The sequence below is a fragment of the Myiozetetes cayanensis genome, unplaced genomic scaffold (genome assembly GCF_022539395.1).
Source record: "Myiozetetes cayanensis isolate MyiCay16 unplaced genomic scaffold, myiCay2020 scf24, whole genome shotgun sequence".
In the NCBI taxonomy this organism is placed as follows: Eukaryota; Metazoa; Chordata; class Aves; order Passeriformes; family Tyrannidae; genus Myiozetetes; species Myiozetetes cayanensis.
The window spans coordinates 6468156-6488095 of record NW_026087456.1 but is presented as its reverse complement, the minus strand read 5'-3'; the positions used below and the strand labels follow the sequence as shown (position 1 = coordinate 6488095).

The window sequence follows — 19940 nt, the reverse complement described above, 5'->3', positions numbered from 1 at the left end:
AGATCAAATGCTACTTTCCTAAAAGTTCCAAAGAACCTGAAAGAAGTTGAAAAATTAAATACAATGTCCAATCTCTGAAGCAGTAGAAAGCAGTGCCTTAGCAAAGATTTCTATGCATGATTTTGCCTTGGCAAGTATTAAATCACTTAAAGAAATAAACCACAAAACCCCAAATCCATAAGTCTTAAATTTGGACAAAAAGAAGCAGGACACAGAAAGAGTGAAAGTGAGAGTGCATGAGCAGGAAAGAGGGAGTGCCTGTCTGTGACAGAATGGAAAACAAAGGTTGAGAGTGGATAAGGCCTTAGTTGACATATTTACTTCTAAAAAGAGCTTTCATATTATACACTGAAAACCAAGTACTTCGGTAGCAGGAGATCATGACAGTACTAATTCCGAATTACAATACAAAAATTAAAACTTGTACATTTATTCAATAGGAAAGTGTTAGAGCCCTTAATAAGCTGTGAAGAATCGATTTCAACAGGACTATTAGAATGTGCAGTTTCCACAGCTGATGTGACTAACTGATAAGCTCAGTTTAGAATCACAGTGTTTAGCCCTTCTAATGCATGAGACAGAAGCCTCTTTCCTCTCCTTCACACATGTCAGTTTAATTTTCAGAGCCAGTCCCAGATGATGAACTAAAGCAGAGAATTTAAGGCAGCCCATGTGACAGGCTGGTGCTTCTCTCAGCCTGGGCTTTGCTCCCTGCTAACCTGATGAGATGAAAGTGGTGCTGCAGCCATCCTCTTGTCACCCAAGATCACTGAAGGACTCATCACCGTCTTGCCACCTCTTCTTCACTTGCTTCCATCCCAGAAATCTGTGGCTGGTCCTACAATCTGCTCTACTCTGGCACTGTGCAACAGCTCCCCTTCCTTCCCCCAGCTTTGGAGAAGAGAGAGACAAAGCAGCACAGAATGAGAATGCAATGCCCAGCAAGCACCAGTAATTTGGTTTCCCAGCTACACTGAACAGCAGCAGCACCATATCCTAGGCTAGACCTGAAGATAGAGAGCTGCAAAACATCATATATGTCCTTAGAAACTTGACAAACAGTAGGAAATGTTTACCAACAATTTGGAGCAGTGATTTCATATGAAGGGGAAAACAGATTCAAAACCACATACAACTATGATAAGAGGGGAAAAATTTATTGGTCCTGTAGATTTCCAATGGTTGCTAGTGTTATGTCCAGCAAACTCATTCAGACATTACATACAAATGATATCTTTGCTTTGTTTGCCATGTTAGAACCAGCTTAACATTCAGGGGAAATGTGTGCACAAAAGGATAACCTGCAAATGATTAGTGCAATACATTATTTTTTCCTATTTCAGCAAAAACCCTTGCAAAGAACTTGGTTCTCAGCATCCATCTTCCATGAAGATGACTCTCATATCACCGAAGGCACTTGAAACTCCTGTAAGTTGGGATGTGGGGGAGAAGAAGGGATCGTTTGGATAACAATATGCTCATTCCTAATAAGTGCAATGCCAGTATAAATTCAAGCAGCCACAAAGCATTAAGGTATAAAAACTTAGGCAGACGTGCCAACTACGGGGTGCAAAGCTGGAGTACAAGAGATCCCGGGGGTGCCCATTAGTCATCTTCGCCACCGCAGAGCAGCAGCAGTGCTTTCCTGTAGTCCCCAGACGTGTCTTTCTGTGAACACACAGAGCAGTCACTGTGAGTCACCACCACACACACCAGCCAAGGAGGGCCCCAGCACAGCACACCCACAGGAAATCCACAGGGATGACTTTCTACTCAGGAATGACACGAGGAAATTCTCTGCCTCTCATACATTTACAGTGACAGACTTCCAGAAATACAAAAACCTCCAAAAGCTTTACTGGGACTGAGCTGCCCAGTGTTTACTCAAATGCATTTCTCTTCAGGGAGGAAGCCCAAAGGAGAAGCCCCAAAGCAGCACCAAAAGCAACATATTTGATGAGCAAAGTGCACCTGCCACGGCTTAGAAAGGCCCCAACCCTGCTCCCGGTAATCAGTGGGAAGCTCTGATATAAAATCCACAGGACAGCTGCGTGGGCAGGACTGGCAGTGCCAAAAGCAACTCCACCCAGCCTAATCAAGGGAGCATAACGTCAGGAATGGTAACAGAAAATTGTAAAAAGCAGCATTTAAAAATAAAACATGAAAAAAAATCGAAGGGAAAAAAAAGCATTTTGGCTTCAACTGTGCAGCAACAGCTGGCTCTGGATTCCTTGCTGGCTCTTTCCCTTCCTGCTCCTTCCCATCACTCGAAGGGGATCATGATTCAGACTGGTTCCACAGCGAAATGCTTTCCACTTGGAAATGGTGCCAAAGGTTCCATACCGCAGCCCAAGATTTTAACTTCAACCCTGCGATAATTCTGAGTCCCAGCCCCAGTGTCATTTCTCTGGAGCCAGCACCCTCTCTGAGGCACTGACTGCAAGGCACCCAGGCAAGAAAAAGGAAGTGAAGCAGTAGCTAAAAAGGGTGTATGAATAATTGGCATTTCAGAAACCCACGGCATCTGTCCTAGAGAACACTGGAAGGAAACCTTTAGCTTCCCATAGGAAGTGTCCCCTACTTTAAACAATGCCATGTGGTGCTTGCCAAAAGTGCAGACCAACCACATCACTCTGAGTTCAATGTGTCATCCAGCTCCGCTCACATCCATCCCCTCCCAAGAAAATCAACTGTGACAACAAAGCCACCTCAATCACCCCTGCATTCCCTGACAACACAACAGTCATTTTACCTGAATCATTTGATACAAGGATTTTGCAAAGTTCTTCCTGAATTCCCGTCTAATATCCAACAGATCAATCTCGCTCCTGGAAACCATGACTCTGATGAGGGTGTCATCATCAGTGCCAGCCCCCTACAGAGAGGAGATTCAAGAAGACTCAAATATGAGTTGGCTCTGGACAGACGGTACAACAAAACAAATACAAACAACCAGGGTACAACAAGAAAGCAACAAGTGACATCTCAAATCATGCCTGCATTACATTCCAACCCCAAAACAGAGAATACTGGGATGGTATCACAAGACATTCACACTGCAATGTGGAGAACAGAGGACTGACCCTGCAGGGTGTTCTAATCCCTGCACTTCTATCAAGTGCCACGTGGTCAGACCTTTCATTGTACATTTCATCTCACAGGCTTCAACTGTGAACACCCAGATACACGTAAAATAACCCAGTTCCAGGTTACACAGGAGGAGAACTGATCACCACAATCAGCATCACGTATAAATCAGCCTTCCAGTGTACTCTGAGAGTGCAGAACTGCAGTCAGTTCTGCAGTGGGGCACAGAAATCCTACCAGTGACTAATACAAAGCATGTGACATCGTACAGCAACACACAGCAGAGCAACTTGTTCCACGGGCTATCCAGCTGTTTATCATGAAGGCAAACTTTATAAACCTTTTCCAACCACACAAACATGCTCCACTCTTTTATTCATCTTGATGATCTCAAGCATTTCAAGTTCCTGTGCTGGCAGGCTGTGCAGACTAAATCCTGCCCCCTGTGCTCATACAAGGCAGACTCCACACAAGCTGAAGCGATACAAATGTCCACGTGCTGACCTGCTCATGCACCTCAGGGAAGGAGCTGGCAGAGCCCCCATGGTCATCTTCAGAGTCACTCAATCCTTGGACTGGGTGCAATATTCTTGGATTACACCTAAAAATGCCCTAGGGCTGCTCAGAAGTTATGCCATGAGTCCAGTGGTTTCTGAGAAGGATTTGACATTAGAGTCCCGTAAAAGCCGAGCTCTGCCCCACCTAATCATGAAAGCACACTCTGCTCAGTGTTGAACTTTGTCATGCCAAACTGATAAATCAGAAGTGCAAACTCCTCTGCCAAAGTAATAACTGATGAAGAGCTTTCTTATCTGAAGTGCTTAATGGTATTTATTCATTTTAAAAAATATTAATTGGGGGTCTCATCAGCAGACATTCATCAGGCTCCTCATAATAAAAGTGTACAAGAATCTAAACCCTCCAGGAAAATTGCATTCTTTAAAAATAAAAATTAAGAAGTAAGAAAAAAGCAATCCTTCTCATACAGCTCAGCATACTAGTATAATATTTTGTATTTTTCACCTGAACCTTATTTTACATTGGTATCTATAAAAGCAATATAGCAACTTTTAAAAATTAAGCCATCATTTTGTGTCTTATCACTAATTCTCATGCTGACATGTCATCAACACAACCATCTGGTGACAAATATACCTCAAGGTTTTCCAGCAAGGGGAAGGGAGGAATTCTTCAGGGAAGCTGGTAACTTGCCTAAAAACAACAGACTACCAACCTTAGTTTAATTAATATTATGCACTGGGAGTTAAAAATACAGTTTTCCCTGCTTATCTCTTCCCATCTAAGAGAAGGCAAAGCCAACAGAAACACAGATGTGTTGCTAATGTGATTCCCCTGCATAAATTTTTGTAGCTGTTTAAGCCTCTTTCCTTTTCCCTGAGGAGTTTTTTTTTCCTTCTCAAAAAGGGGTGGGTAGCAATTAAAACATGTTTCAAAGGTAACTCTGCCTTCAGTCTGTAAATACTCAGCTCCAAAACAAAGAGCGCTGATTTGCACAGTTTACAATTCAGTTTTTGGTCATCTTCACTTCCTCAGTAGATCTACCACCTGAAAACACTGTAATCTCTCCAGCTGAAAGTGCCCAGTGCATCGAACCAGGCATTTTCCAGTGTAACAGCACCAACAGCTGATGAGACTGTAAATGATTTACAGTCTGACAAACCTATGAAGAACTCAAAGAAAACCTTATGAATTGCTTGTATCCTCTCTCAGATCAGCATTTCCCGAACCTTTTGCAGATTCTTAGTGATGCAGCTTCCTGTTGGTACTTACAGTGAAAGAAGTTAAGAACAAGCAAAAGGGAGAGGAAGTGTAGCTGGAGGGGATGGAAACATGTACATACCTTCATGGAGTAATAGAGAGTCTCAGCAAAATAGGCAGGCACACTTCGGATGCATTTCACTGAGAAAAGGGCAAATGATTGAATTACTGATTGTTATTCAATACAGAACAACCCCCCATTGCCAAGGCAAGGTGTGTGTTACTGGGTCATTCTCTGCAGCGGGGACAATTAAGTATCCAGTTGTCACCTGCTCTGTTCCAGCTCTCTGGGTTCTGGGAGTTAGAAGATACCATTTATTTCTAATGGAAAAGAGACTTTCCTAGTCAAATTCTACTCCCAGTTGCAAATTACCCCAATGCTGTCCTAAGTGGGTTGCCAGGAACCCAAAACAATGTTCTGTGTCACATGCAGTTCACCACCTGCCCACCAGCCCCCCCCTGACAAAGAAGGAAAAAAGGCCCATTCTCTAGATATCAAAAGAGACCCCAGGTGATTAACTTGCAAAAAGAACCGTGTTTTCATGCCACTTCCTGTAACAACTGCCATTTAAAGAGGCCTGGGAATAGGCAAAGAAGGCCAGTTCTAGATTCATTAATACTCAATTACCAACTGCCAAGAGCAGCTTCTCCAAGTCACCAGAGGTTTCCCGGTCAATGGTCTCTTCAATTTGGAAGCCGGAAATAGTCATGTACTTGTCAAACACTGCAAAACACAAAGTGTCCCCAGTGAGGTGCACAGCCAGCATTCCTCCCTGTCCCTCCCCAGGGCAGGATAATGCCATCTGGGTGTCATTATCCATCCACTCATTCTTCCCTCTGCCCCACTTTCCTCTCAGATGGTTACCACACAACACACCCCTGCATCTTCATTTCCAATGGCCTAAACATCCTGGTCAAACAGACTAATGAATGGATAAGGAGCAGGGGAACAAAGGTATTGTCTCTTTATTAACAGCTAATAGAAGTATGCACTTAGACATGAGCTGGCTTTCAGGCACACAGGAACCTCATCACCTACCCCTCCTTAGGTGGGAAATGCTGCGAGTTCCCAAGATGGTGATGAACTTTTCTTCATCTGTTCCCCATTTCAGCTCCCCAGCTCTAAACAGGACCTATTGGGAGTTCAAGAAATCAGAACAGCAGCATTTGTCACGTGTCCACACACCCTGTTGAACAGCTCCATTTGTCTCACCCTAAGGAGCATTAAACCTACTAACAAGCTATAGCTGGAGGGAAAAAAATGAAATAAAATCGTCAAGCATTGAACTCATCTTAGAAATACAAGAAAAAATCTGAAATTGACTGTGAAAGCCTTTACATGAGTAATGCTGCTTAAGGCACACAAACTGACTGCACAAAGCCCCTTCATAAGCCTGAAATTTTCTGAAATTGGGATAATACAGCAGATAAAATCTATTCCCTGCTTTTTCTGCCCTTTTTTCCTTTCCCTTTTTCAAGCCAGACTAGGAAAACTTTGTCACACATGGACTCTTCAGTGGCAGATCCATGCTGACTTGGCCCAGAAGGAAGTTTTCCAACACAGAGGGGAAGATGGATTTAGAAACAGATTCCTGGGCTGATAATTCTTAGTCATATGCAGCCAGATTTTTATCATTTAATCATTTTAGCACATTCATTGCCTTGCCACTGGGCAATACCCCAAGTGTACCTCAACTGTTTAACTTTAAAGAAGTGATATTCATAAAAATCTTTTTCAAAAAGTTAAACTTTCCCCTTCAGGCATTCTCAGAAAAGTCCCCCAACTGTTTTGAATTAATAATAATTGTAGACTCCCAAAAATTAAAAATCACCATTGAGTAAAAATTTTGCCTTTTAATGTATCAATCCTTTCCAGAATATCACGTGATTCAAGAAAAAACATTGAAAAGTCAAAACCAGTCTAATATTTGCACAGTCATGCACCTCAATTCTGACCATCTGTACCTGGCAACAGGAATTATAAAATTACTGAACCTGTTCCAGCTCTGTTGGATGGGGAATGTAAAGTCCATCGACTCAAGGTCTCAGCTCAAGTCAAATGTATGTAGCAAACCACAGAGACCGTTTAGAAACCCAGGACTCTTTCAACATTTAGGTGTGGTGCTCCCTAAATGTAGATGCTCATTTCAACTCAATTAGAGAGGCCAGAAGGAATCTGCCTCCCAAGGCCTGTGCTTCATGGGTTTTCTCAATCACCTAAGCCCAGCTAAAGCCAAGACTGACACTTTCATGAAGCAGTCTAGTTCATGATTCCAACACTTGCTCCATTCATTTTCAGGTTGCAATTTCCACAGGAAATTCACTTTAATAGCAGGAGAACAATGCTTTCTGAATTTAAGTAACGAAGGACAGGCCTGTACCAGTGAAACAGATTTTGCCAGTCTGTCTCTCCATCCTGCTGTGCTATCAGGGGAATGCTTTATTGATCTGATATTCTGCTTTTACTCCTTGTCACCTTGAACAATCTGTGTGTTTTCTTCCACTTCAACAGTCCATTTATTAGAGCAAAATGTCCACCCCAGAAATAACTGAGAAGAAATGTGTATTAAGGGAGTTGTAACCAAGTGGCTGAAATATTGACCATCACTACAACTAACAAAGCAACTGGCACCCAGCAAGAGACTGCACCAAGGACACCAATTAGCTGCTGGTGTTCCTTTTCATCCAGAGCACAGGTTTGGAGAGCAGGCATGCACAATGGATTAAATTCAGAGAGCAGCTCAAGTCAGATATTAAGGAATGAGCTGTTCATGGCTCTGAGTTTTCCAGCAGTGGAAAAACTCAGCCTCACAAAACCTCAGCAATTATAACTCTCCCTTTCCAGTGACCTAATCACTGTTTCATTCAGGCATCTCTTTTAATAGTAAGCAGAACAAGATGTGCCAAAAATTTTGATCCCATTGTTTCAGATTTTGACATTTCTTTTACCCAGAACTTATAAACACAGGAAAACATATTAACAAATGCACAGAGAAAACTTAATTTCTCTCTCACATTGGAATTCTAGCTATATATCTGCTTTGCAAGATAACTTGTAGAAATGCCCCAAAACCAAAAGTCATTCACCCACCTGAGCATCCTGTTCAACAAGACTCTCATCAACTCCAGCATCAGGATCTCTGTTTGCCTGAAGATAATTTTTAAAAGGTGTTAAACTGAAAAATTGAAAGTTAAGTCAGAAACACACTTATCTGTTATTATTCAGACTGTAGAGTTACTGTGAGAAGTCAGCCCCTAATCCAAAATCACCTTATTTCTCCCTTCTGCTTGCACAAGGCTGTATGAAAGAAATGTTCTCTTCCCATTTTGCCTTCAAAACTCCACGTAGCAGCATCTGCTACCCCCGTGGGCATCATTTCAGTTCTGTGATATGGAAATGACTCACAACAGAGCTCAAGACTGACCCTGCAAGTCAGAGGCAGTGACTGAGCTCCAACCCTGCCTATCACCAGGCCTATCCAGAACCCAGCTTAGAAAGCACAGAGTGCCACGTGGCTGTGGAAGTGACAGTCACACACACAGCGAGACACTGACCTGCAGCAGGACCACCAGCATCCTCTGGAAATGGCCTGATGTTTCTCCTGTGATCTTGTCCTCCAGGTTAGCCTCATACTCTGCGAAAGAGCAATAACCATTCACCACTCTACGGGCTTCCTCAATGTTTTGAGGAGACAGCAATGCAAAGCAAAAAGTTCATCTGACTCCCAGCCAGTAGAATCATCCATCAGAAACATCTTTAACAGCCAGGACATATTCTGCTTTCACCTCTAACCTACCAGTACTGTAACTCAGGTGAAAATAGAGCACCTCACCCCTAGTATCAGGAACAGATTACTCAAAATATTTTAAAGTACAACATGACATGCAGAGATTCAGCTCTTGAGGATACAGATCTGAATTTAGGTTAATATATGGCAGTCTCAACTGTACAAAACCCATGAGCCCAGACAAGTCTAGTACTAATAGATTTTGCCCTCAGAGGTTCTGAGTTTGGGCTCAAAATTTGTTAAGACATGAGAATTTCTTGTGTGGCAGGAATCTGCATAAAGGTAAAAGAAATATGTTGAATTAAACATGGCCTTAAAAAAACCAACTCCACAAACAGAGGGTGAAAGCACAAACTCCTGTGGGCAGTCAAATGGCTGCACCTGCTTTTGCACAAATGCATTTGAACAGAACACCGAGAAAAAGGCAAAAAATCACTTCTGTTTTTTTTATGTAATCCCACTTTTCTAGTTTCCAATTACTAAAAATCACCTTTCAGTCAAAGGGATGAAAATAATGGGTACAAGAAAGGAATGCATTTGAAAGAATTTTAACTATAAAGCACAAAACAACCTGCACTGATAGCCCTGGAAAAAAACCCTATTTTAGTTTACAGTTTAGTTTCCTTTAGTTTTCCTCTTAGTTTCTTTCAATATGAAGTTCTGCAACACAGCAGAAAGAATTCCCTCTAATTGAACACATCCATCAGTTCACAGGTAGAACTTCTGTGAAAGATGAGCTAAAATAATACTAGGAGGACTGAAGGGAGACCCTTTATTTTATACAGAAAATTACCTTGCAGATAAACCTGTTTAATCTGCTGCACTTCCGCGGGTGTTCTGGAGGCAAGAATTTCAATCAACACTTTCTCATTGGTTCCTGCTCCCTGCAGGGGTGCAAGTATCAATCAGTTGATGGAACAGCAAAAGGCAAACAAGAATTCCCTTTGGCAATCAAAAGCAAGCATCAGTTCGTGCACTTGGACCAAATAAAGAAATAAATATATTTTTCTTTCTGGTATATTGTGGGGGTTTTGAAAAGAATTTTTTCCCATTCTGACTTGACTGTTTCCAAAGCCAACCCAACAATCAGCAAAAGCTCCCTGGTGCAGGACTCAGATGGGCCCTCCCATGTTCAGGCACAGCCTCAGTTCTTGGCTGCCACAGTCAGTGAGATCCAGAGGAGTGAGTGCAGAGAGTTAAGTTTCCATCTCAGCTCTAGTTCCTGTGCTGTCTGTCATCAGACATCTGTCATCAGGCAGTACACACACACAGAGCCACCCAGCAATGATCTTCACCCTTCTGTGAACTGTGCTGTTAAACAAACCCACTGCAAACACACACTTGAGGACAGAATTGCTAACCCAGATAGTTTAGGGTGCTGCACTCTAATTACAGCAGACAAAACAGCCACTCTCACTTTTACAAGGATAAAATCTACAGAAGCCAGGCCAATATCTTGTTTCCACAAGGCTGACTCTACTTTGTACGAATAAGCCATTGCTGTTTTGCTTACAAAGGAGTCATTTCACAAAAGCAACACTGAAATGCAATACTGGGCATTTTTTTGCTTCAGTGCATTATTTCCCACCTTTCCTGCAAGAAAAGCACTGAATACTGACTGCATGCAAAGATATGTAACTGCACACAAAGCTATCCAAAATGCAAACCTGCCAGGTTACATGGAACCATTTCCAAAGCACAGACTGTTCCAAGAAGGTGCCTACTCACCAGGTGAGGCAGGCACAGTTACACCAGCTCTGAGCTAAGGAGCAGCAGTGAAAATTGATGGGACAACCTTCAGCACAGAGTTAATGCCCACAGTTATCCTGTGCAGAAGTCCCTCTATCACATCTCCTTTTCTGTTATTTCCCTTTGCTGAACTGCAGTCAGTATTGACATCCTCTCCTGTGCAGGCACATTCTCTGAAATTGTGTCATCTTGTGTTTAATGTCTTTTTTTTTGGCAAGTGGCAAGAACAAAACCACTCTTGTTTCACTATCTCTATTCTCCTTCCTACACCCATCTGTTCTGTCATTTCCCTCTCAGTCTTTGACTCCTAAATCAATAAGAGGAACTTGGGAATACATTTTTTTTCTTTTAATCAACAAGGCCTTTATCGGTTTCTTTGTCAGGTGTCATCTCCCCTTCCCCCAATGCACACAAAGACATTACAGAAAACGTCCAGGACTGAAGTTTCTGTTTTCTGAGCTACTGTTTGCTGGGTCACAGGTTCATGAGCACTTGCTTGCACAGTTGACTAAAGCCTACATATTAACCAGCTGGGCATCAAGGATCTTTGGAGTTTACAAGGATGTGTCATTAAACAAAGTACTACCTTACACTAGTCAAGTTCAATGGCCTCTACTTGGATTAATTCTGCGAATAATCCATGGATGAGCAATTCCTGACATTCCACAGGCTGATATCAGACAGGGGAAAAGAAAAAGTACATGGAAGAAAATACACTTAAATTTCTACACGTCCATATTGTAAATTGTTTGTTTACCTGGCCTGCACAGAAAGGCACTAAAGGTATTCAGTCAAAGAGAAGCAGCCAGAAGTTCCTCCCTCCCCAAAAAAACAAACAAACAAACAAAAGAGTAACAAGCATTTCATGTAACATTAATTCCCCTCCCTCCTCTTACCTTGATGGCATGCTTCAGTGCATGAGCATCAAAAATATATGCTGGTCTCATCAAAGACACCATCAATGTTTCAAATTTGCCAGTAAGTTCCTTTTTCAGGTCATCTACAAGATCCTAGAGCAGAGCAAACAGTGCTGTAATGAACAAGCACTAACCAGCGTCTGCAAGCTAAGAGACTCTGGAGACACAGCCAAAAAAGCACAAGGGACACATTTCTGTTTTAATTGGTACCTCAGTTGAAACAAATAAAGCAGAAGAAAAGAATACATGGGTATATGGAAAACCCAAAACACATTGTGATTTTTTTAAGGATATTGCAGGGTGGAGGAGAGGGGGAGACAGAAGCAAAATTAGATTTGCTTTCAAGGAATGTTTTACAGTGTTACACATTCACGTGATGAATGTGCCTCAGAGTTTTAAGTAATCATCTTAAGCCACAACCAGCTCATTTCCAGAGGTATTTTCTTCATCCTACCCTGCCAAACAAGGTTTTAAAGGCAGATGCAATTTCTTGGCGCTGAGCATTGTTTCTGCTGGTCAGGATCTTCAGCACAGTTTCCTCATCAGTCCCTGAAGTTAAAAAGAACAAAGAGTTACAAACACGCTCTAAAAAACAAACAGCAGTGGCACAAACTCGAAAGGCAATGAAAGATGCTCTGAAAGCAACAGCTGACTGACAAACAGCAGAAGTATTTAAAATAACAAATGTCACCATAACCCAAGTTGAGCCACCAGGGTGGGTGTCCTGCTGTTGCAAAAGTATGACTGGAGGACCTACGTGTTGCTTGTTCTCCATCAGTCTCTGTGTCAGACTGTGCTCCAGGCACTAATAATAACGTTTAGTCACAGTCTGTATTCCACGCAGAGGCTTTGGGCCCACCAGCAATCTGCCAAATCCTGGCAAAACTCAGTCCAGTAACCCCAAACAGCTCAGAGTACACAAGTGTGGAGCTATTACCCATTCTATATACAACAGCTTGCAAGGTAGTCCTCACATTTGCCTGGAGGCTGAGGTCTATCACATGTATCTTCTTCCCTTCCTTCCACAAGTGGCTCCAAAGAAAGCAGCAAATCAGGATTTGTTCTCCCAGGGGAGTTTTGGGTCAGAAAGCTACAGTGTGAGTTTACAGACCAGTGGTTAGTCTGCATTCCTGCTGTGTGCTTGTATGCTTTGTTCCCAGGTTCTGTAATGTGCTCACACACTTCCAGACTGAGGAGGCTGTTGCGGATTTTCCAAGCAATTTCTACCATACTGCCATAATTCTCCACAGCTGTTGCCTGTAAATCCACAGTCAAGCTACTGTGCTGTAAAACTCTGCTCTAAAGCCTATGGAGTATCCTTTTTTTTTATGGGGAGTGTGCAAACCACCTTTTTTCCCCTTGTTCTAAGCTAAAAATAAACATCCTTGAGAGCAGCACAGTCAAAACCAGGACAGGTCCAGACCAGTGCACTCCTGGGGTTGTCATTCCATGGCATGTAGACACAGGCCTTACTCTCATCTACTAAGATAGAAAAATGAGTTCAGAAAGGATGTTTTTGGAGGAGAAAGAGCCCTTTCCTTTTTGTAAAATCAAAGTTATCCTTACCCATTCCCTTCATGGCCTTACGAAGAGCTTCTGCATCAGCTCTGGCATCGAAAGGAGAGAAGGCTGTCACGGTGCCTCTCGTGTACTAGAGGGGGAAAAAGGGGTCAAGGGGAGAGAGAAAAAACATGAAATAAAATATCATATCTTGCAGTTCTCCATACATGAGCTCAGATCAAGTTTGAATCCACAGTCTGGAGCTGATAGCATTTTTCTTGCAATTGTCTGGCCAAATTGCAGTCTGTGGGTATTTAAACACAGTTCCCTCAAAAGGTCCTAGTACAGTTTTGCTCAGTGGTACCCCAGTTAAATTTGGGTATATTTACATGACAGTAGTTTGCAGAATTGGTATTTACAACACTGGAGACTGCATGCAGGAAAATTACTAAGAAGTTACCATTTGCTAAAGTAGTTAGAAAAATTAATCGCACAAATCACTTACGCTAGGAAAGTTGCACAAAGATCCAAGACAGGTTTGGAAACAAGAACTTCCTGTCCACAAGAAAAAACTACTGGAACTCTCAAGCAGCATCACACTGATTTTTTCCACCACCTTGCAAATGAGACCTACTGAACTCTGCAGTGGCTTTCAATTTTTCATCCTGTTGCTTTTGACATGAGCAACTTCTTACACAAGTGACTCAGCCACATCAGTTTACAGCTAAAGAGAAATAACAGTTCAAACATAAGGATAAGAGATCAGCTTGTCCAAACACAAAAATAATTCCACTCGGTTTCCATGGAACACGGCTCCTCAGGGATTTTCTCTTTGGATTAAACACAAAAGGATACTCATCACCCTTATGGAAAAGTTTTGCCTTTATTTAAACATGATAGTTCAGGAACCTTGAATATACCATATATATGTACATAGCATAGTAGTTAAGTAATAAAATATAAAGAGTCAAGCAATGGTCAAAAAGGCAAACAGCTGGGCTGGGGGAACAGGAAGGTTTTTCCAACAGCTGAAGCAGGGAAATCTGCAAGCATTGCTGTCCAAATGTAACGATCAGTACAGACAGGGCAGTTTTCCACTGTCTAGAAAGAGCATGAAAGGAAGTGCCAAGACACCTCCTGAGCCTGGCAGCAGATCACTCAGCTGGCAGCACAGCCATTTGGCCTCTGGGCTACAGCCCTTCCTGAAGTCAGCAATTTCAGGCACTCCATGCTCTGCTCTCCAGTCAATGCACTCAGACAGGTCAGAGAGAACAGGGCAGGGAGCACGAACCACAAAGTGCCTTGAAGCACTCCTGCCTCTCAGGCCACCTCTGTGTCACTGCCAGCAGACTCCCCACCCCTCCCACTGCAGCAGAGTAATGAGTCACCTTTATTTCTCATGTATTTTGGCAGATCAGAACACAAAGTATCACGGTGTTTAACAGCAACAAGCTTCTTTTTGGTAGATGCTTTCCAATACCCAGCTTAACTCAGAGCAATCCCACCGAAACATTCTGCTTTTCCCATTACAAGTAAGTTTTTAGGCAGCACTTTGATTTTAGGCAGAGCAATTTGTATTGATTGTCATCTTCCTAGATAATTCCAAAGGCTACCATGAAAAAAGTCTCAAGGATTTGGGATGCAGTTTTATAAATCAAATTTAATTTGGTAAATTAGCTAAAGACTGAAAAGCCTCTCCCTCCTCCTCCCTTACTACCACACCAGCCAGCATGGGGTTATTTACAAGTGGATTTCCCACTGTTTTGTTTCATATCACCTTAACATAACTAATATTACAGAACTACCATGATTCTCCTTTGGTAGAGAAAATGCAGAGGATGCAGTCATTGAACTTTAACCTAAAGTTTTCCTTTGCTTATCTTGTTACAAGCAAGTGGAATTCCTCTTCACAATTCCCAAGCCTTGTGACAACGGCCCAACATTCCTCAGTGGCTGTTGTAGATAATATATGTGTGAATACTAAATGCTACATTAAATCTACCTCTGCATTACCATTCCCAATCCTTCATGACTCTCTTTTCCAAAGCACTGCATGGAAAGCCTCAACACACACTAAGCCTGATGAGTAGCTCCTGAAAATCTTCTGGTGCAGCTGAAGTCTGACAGACCTTTCTTGGTGCCTGAGCACCATTTGCATTCCGGGCATTCCTTGTGATGAAGAGCACTGGGCTGATTTTGGCTCCCTACCTGCCCCAATCACCCTCCATCAGAACCTGAGCCACACCTCTCTTGCAAGGCAGAAGTAGTGCTGCAGCTCTGCCATCCAGCACAACAAGAGTCCTTGCACCAGGAGGTACCAGGAGGGAAGAGCTGTCTCCTCCTTCCCCAGCATGGCATGTTTGGGTCAGAGAAAGAGAGGGCAAGACATGTTCTACACCACCATCCCTGACTGAACCACTGAAGCCACCTTGCAGTCACTGTAAATCTGAAACAGCAGCTACGAACCAGACATTTCTAACAAAATAACAGATCCATACAAAAGTTTCTGACAGAAGCCACACTCATTTATCAAGACAACTCAGCTAAAGTTTCAACACTAAGTAGAATGTAAACTTTCCTTGAAACAAATTGGTTCTTGCAGATGGATTGCAGCATCAGAAGTGCTATGCCATCTAACCCAATATGAAAAATGATGAAAGACAACTATTTAACATTTATTTACAAACTTCATAACTTATTTACCTCTCTAAAAAGCTTTGTATTTTTAGTATATCTATAAACGTTCCTTGCCACCTATGCAAACAGATACACAATAACACTACAGCCTCATAGGTCCCTTTTCCTTTGGTTACCAAGTTTCCCACCTGGTAGAACCCAAAGCACACCAATGAAGCGGGAAAACACACACAGTCTTTGATATAAACCCTTTTGGAATCTGGAGCCATCCTTTAATAAATCCCAACACCTACAATGGGCAGTTAAATACAAAGAGAAGCACAACACACAAGTTCTCCACAGAAAGTGTATCACAAGATTGTAACACCCCAAACTGACCCACATTCTTTTCTTTCTAAGTTCCCTGATACACTGACTGTTGTTAAGGAATCATGTGTAGTGCAAACGCAAATTGTGATTTCACAGTAGAAATAAACAGTAGCTGACATGTTCTCCAGACACCTCCCAATGAGACCAAGGAAGTCCCTGGACACATCAAATTAACATGAGGAGCAAAGGTAGAGGAAAAAAAAAAAAAAAGAAAAGAAAAAAAAAAGACTTCAAAGCAAGAGATGACCTTGCTTTAGAATTCATGCCCCTCCAAATGAGGATATGCACTTTCTCTAGTATTTTTTTTAATGCTATTCTAGCAAAAGTTTGCAGAAGATACATCATCAGGTGAGCTGTTTCTAAGGAGCTCAGAGCTAGATGAACTTCTCCCAGGAGACAGTTTGATATGGCCACAATATCCTGGCAACAGCATTATCTGCAAGATCAACAATAGCCACTTAACGAGGCTCCTTTTAATTTTTCTCACCAAGCACACAAAATATTTCCCACCCACAAGATTCCACATTTAGCCACTGTTCAATACAAAGCATTCACAGCAGCAAACAAAAGGCCATACTTGAACTGATTCAGAGTTCTTCCTCTATCCTTGCCCTGTATGTATCACAGCAAGTTCTTATCAGTCAGATTTCCCCCAGATAAAGAGTTGCCTCCTTTCACAAGGCTGCTCTGCACCAACAAAAGCAGCATCTCAAAATTTTGCTGCTGCAAAGCCCAGTGTTTAGTGCAGAGAACGTGTTAGAAGAGTTGTGGGGTTTTCTTAAAGCAGCCATCTGTTTACAAGATAGCACAGGAAAACTGTGGAGTAGCAAGAATGGAAAGGGAGAATATTTACCAGCACACATGTTGACAAAGAGAGAAGGTGTGCTATTTCCAGCAGACAGAAGAGCCCACAAGGTCACATGCTAGAATAAATGGAAGCTTGTCCCAAGATCTCTTGCACAAGAACAGCCACCTTGCAGATAAACACAACACAGTGTTCACTGCTGAGCTGAAAGCCTTTGTGGCCATTGGAGACCACACAGAGATCCCAGTTCAATTTGTGCTTTAAAACTCACATCACACAAGAAATATGCCATTATTTCATTATATTCTCACCAAAATGTTGAGGGCAGTACAATGCAAGTTACATTGTGAGTGGATGCAAATGCACAGGTCTAAAGACATCTCTACAAAACACCTCTTTAAGTTCAGCAATGCTTCAGATTGTCCACTGAAACGAGGAGTAAGCTCTGGTCAGCAGACTACACTCACATCTGCCCCACTAAATTTAAACTCCTGAGAAAAAAATGTAATTACACAACATCTGTGTTGAACTCTGAGTCAGTACACCATGGAGATACCACAGACAGGGAGGAGGGAAGTCAAAAACAAAAAAGGAAGAGAGGGGGTGGAAGAGGGAGAACAGTGAGCAGCAGCAGCAAGGTAGGAACCAATGAAGGGACATTTGCAAATCCACTCAAAGAACCTGTCCTCACAAACAACCTCACCAGAGCCAGAGAGCTGCTTAGGGCCCAGATGCTGAAAAAGGGTTTGTACTTTGGAATGTGAGACAATCCCCTGAAGCACCACTGGAGCTGGCAACACTGTTCCTGTGCTCCCAGCCACACGTGCACATTGGCAGAACAGGAACTCTAGATATAGCACAGAGCGGCCACACCTTCACCAGCAGTAAGGGATCCTTTCCTGGCAGGTCACAAATGGATACACAAAATACTCCCAAGTTCACAGTCAAGAAAAAAAAAAATGGGAGTAGCAGACCAAAACAGATCAGCCCCCAGGATGCAAGCAGAGAATATGCTTGTTTCTCTTTTTCCAGATTTCTGAACTAGCAAACACAGGGTAGATTTCCCAGCTTGGTCACTGAGCAGTAAGAGATGGTACCATACTCATCTATACAGTAACAGAGCACTGCACATACAGAGGTGAGAGAAAAGGCAGCTTGTTAGGACAGTGTTCCTTCAAAAAAGCAGATAAACATAGCCGTGGAGAGACCAGTCTGTGCAGCACAGCACAGCACAGCACGCTGTAGTTTTCCTACAAAATGAATGACCCTTTTTGTTCTAGACATGGAACACAAGAAGTTCCTCAGGTCTTTGGGCTAAAAAAAAATAAAATCTTCCCAGAACTGAGCAAGACCAAGATTCCAAATATAACTCACCTTTTTCAAAGATTTTATTCTTCAGTGATGTATCTGGACTAAATTGGGCTTCACTACACCGTGCTGTGCAGCCCTTTGTGAACTCTGAACCTTTAGTTGTGCACATAAAGGGCTTCTGTCAATTGACACTCAACAGTTCATGATTAATGGGCATTTACATTCTTGCCACTATTTCATGATGCAACAAAACTTAGAAAGATACCTGCCAGGAGGAGTAGAGTTTCCTCTTCAACTTTGGTTTTTATTTTCATAAAACGAATTACAGGCTAAAAGCTTAAACACTCCCAGCCTTTCATGGCTGCCTAACTGCAAGGGCCAAGAATACTACTGAAGTGGAAAACATCCCTGAACGTGGAAATTGGAGAACAAGGCCCACCTAGTACAAAACAAAATGACTTTAACCTACCACCATCCATCACAGTTAAAAACCCAGCCTCAGGTGTCACCGCAGGCAGTAGAAAATTCTACAACGTGAAGACAAGACTAACTGGTTTGCACTATTGAAGAATGAAATATTCCTTTTAAAAAGATTCAGAGTTAAAGTTGGAGTCTCTGTGGAACAGACAAGAGTATTATAATTTTCATGCTTTTACTAAAAAGAAGTTACCTTCAAGCCTATAAGCAATGCTACATATTCTGTAATAAAAGGCTTATTGTTCAAGTATATTCATCTGTTCAGGTTTCCTGCCCTGGCATGGGTAGGGGTCTCTGTTCTCCTAAGATGCATCCTACAAACCAGGACTGATGTTTATAGAAACAAAAATCCCTTCTTTCTCTCTCCAAAACTATATCCAGAGTATGAGTAAACATTCATGGGGGCGTTAAAACACCACTAATCGCTCCACTCATTAAGTGCAATTACCCTGACCTTTGTGAAAGCACTCATACACTTTGATTGCTTTCACTTCCTATAGCCCTCCTAAACCCGCAAATAAGCCATTAAACTCCTGTTTTACTTTTCAGAGCGCATGCATTTGATGCAACTACAGAAACAAACGCAAGTCCGCCTCATTTTCCATGCCTTCATCCAGCCTCAAACCACAGGAAGGAAAGTGCTGCAGATCGAAAAAATATCAAACGAAGAACTGCACGAGAACTCCAAGGCTTCCAGAAAAATTAATGTTAGGTATGGGAAAACTGGGGACTGGAATACCGAGCCCCAAGCCTCCGCTAGGCACTGCCACGGCAGTATTTTTTTCTCCTTCCTCTTTTAGTGGAAGGAGCCTCCACCCAGGCGCGCTATAAACACAGGGTACCGAAAACTTGGCCAAATTAGTGGAAACTGGCGGAAAAAAAAAAAAATGTGTCTGACGCGCGCCTCACATGATCCCTGGCCCCCGCCCGCCCGCGTCTGCCCAGCTCGGGATGGAGTGGTTCAAGGGAGCCCGAAAATCAATCCGTGAGGAGTAAAAGGAGACGGATAAGACAAGGATGTCCCGGGAGCGGCCGGGCAGGGGCCGCGTTAGCCCGGGGCTACCGCCCTCCTCACCTTCGCCATCTCTGGGATCCTCCGGGTGGGGCCGATCCGAGTCTGCAAAGAGAGATGCGATAGTGAGCGACAGGGAGCGATAGGGAGGGACAGCGAGGGGCAGTGAGCGCCCGCCCGCCTCGCCTCCCCCGCCGGTGCCCCTCACCTCCTACCGCTCCTTGAGCCGCTCCGAGCCAGCGGGAGCACCGAGTGAAGGAGGAGGGAGCAGGACCCGCTCCAGCACGGCTCTTGCCTCACCCGGGGGCCGGGCCAGGCCCCACCCGGGGCGGGAGCCGAGGCACGGCCGCCTCCCCGGGACCGCCTGGAGGCCGGGCAGCGGCACCCTGCACAGCCCCGGGGCTTGCTCCTCCATCCCTGCTATGCCATGGGCGGGTGTGTAATTACTGCTGTGTTTCTTAGTCGCCATAAACCTTTTAATAGAAAAATTACACTGTGGATAGATGGGC

The 19940-nt window shown here is 43.1% G+C and overlaps 1 protein-coding gene across 1 annotated transcript; it reads right to left on the bottom strand.

The window, feature by feature from the left end:
* Positions 1 to 1141: 1141 nt before the first annotated feature.
* Positions 1142 to 19743, bottom strand: ANXA5 (annexin A5). The gene is made up of 13 exons (XM_050320584.1): positions 19640 to 19743; positions 19495 to 19536; positions 12887 to 12971; positions 11775 to 11869; positions 11300 to 11413; positions 9448 to 9538; positions 8422 to 8501; positions 7958 to 8014; positions 5906 to 5999; positions 5495 to 5590; positions 4949 to 5007; positions 2753 to 2875; positions 1142 to 1668 (listed from the first exon to the last, which is right to left on the bottom strand). The coding sequence occupies exons 2-13, from the start codon at positions 19501 to 19503 to the stop codon at positions 1606 to 1608; spliced, it is 966 nt and encodes a 321-aa protein (XP_050176541.1). The 5' UTR covers positions 19504 to 19536; positions 19640 to 19743; the 3' UTR covers positions 1142 to 1605.
* Positions 19744 to 19940: the final 197 nt, after the last annotated feature.

Coding starts and splice junctions, on each gene's coding strand:
- ANXA5 (XM_050320584.1), bottom strand. Junction 11,870..12,886: donor TAAGGCCATGAAGGGAATGG/GTAAGGATAACT, acceptor TTTTAACTTCAG/GGACTGATGAGGAAACTGTG. Junction 8,502..9,447: donor TAAACAGGTTTATCTGCAAG/GTAATTTTCTGT, acceptor GCTCTTTCGCAG/AGTATGAGGCTAACCTGGAG.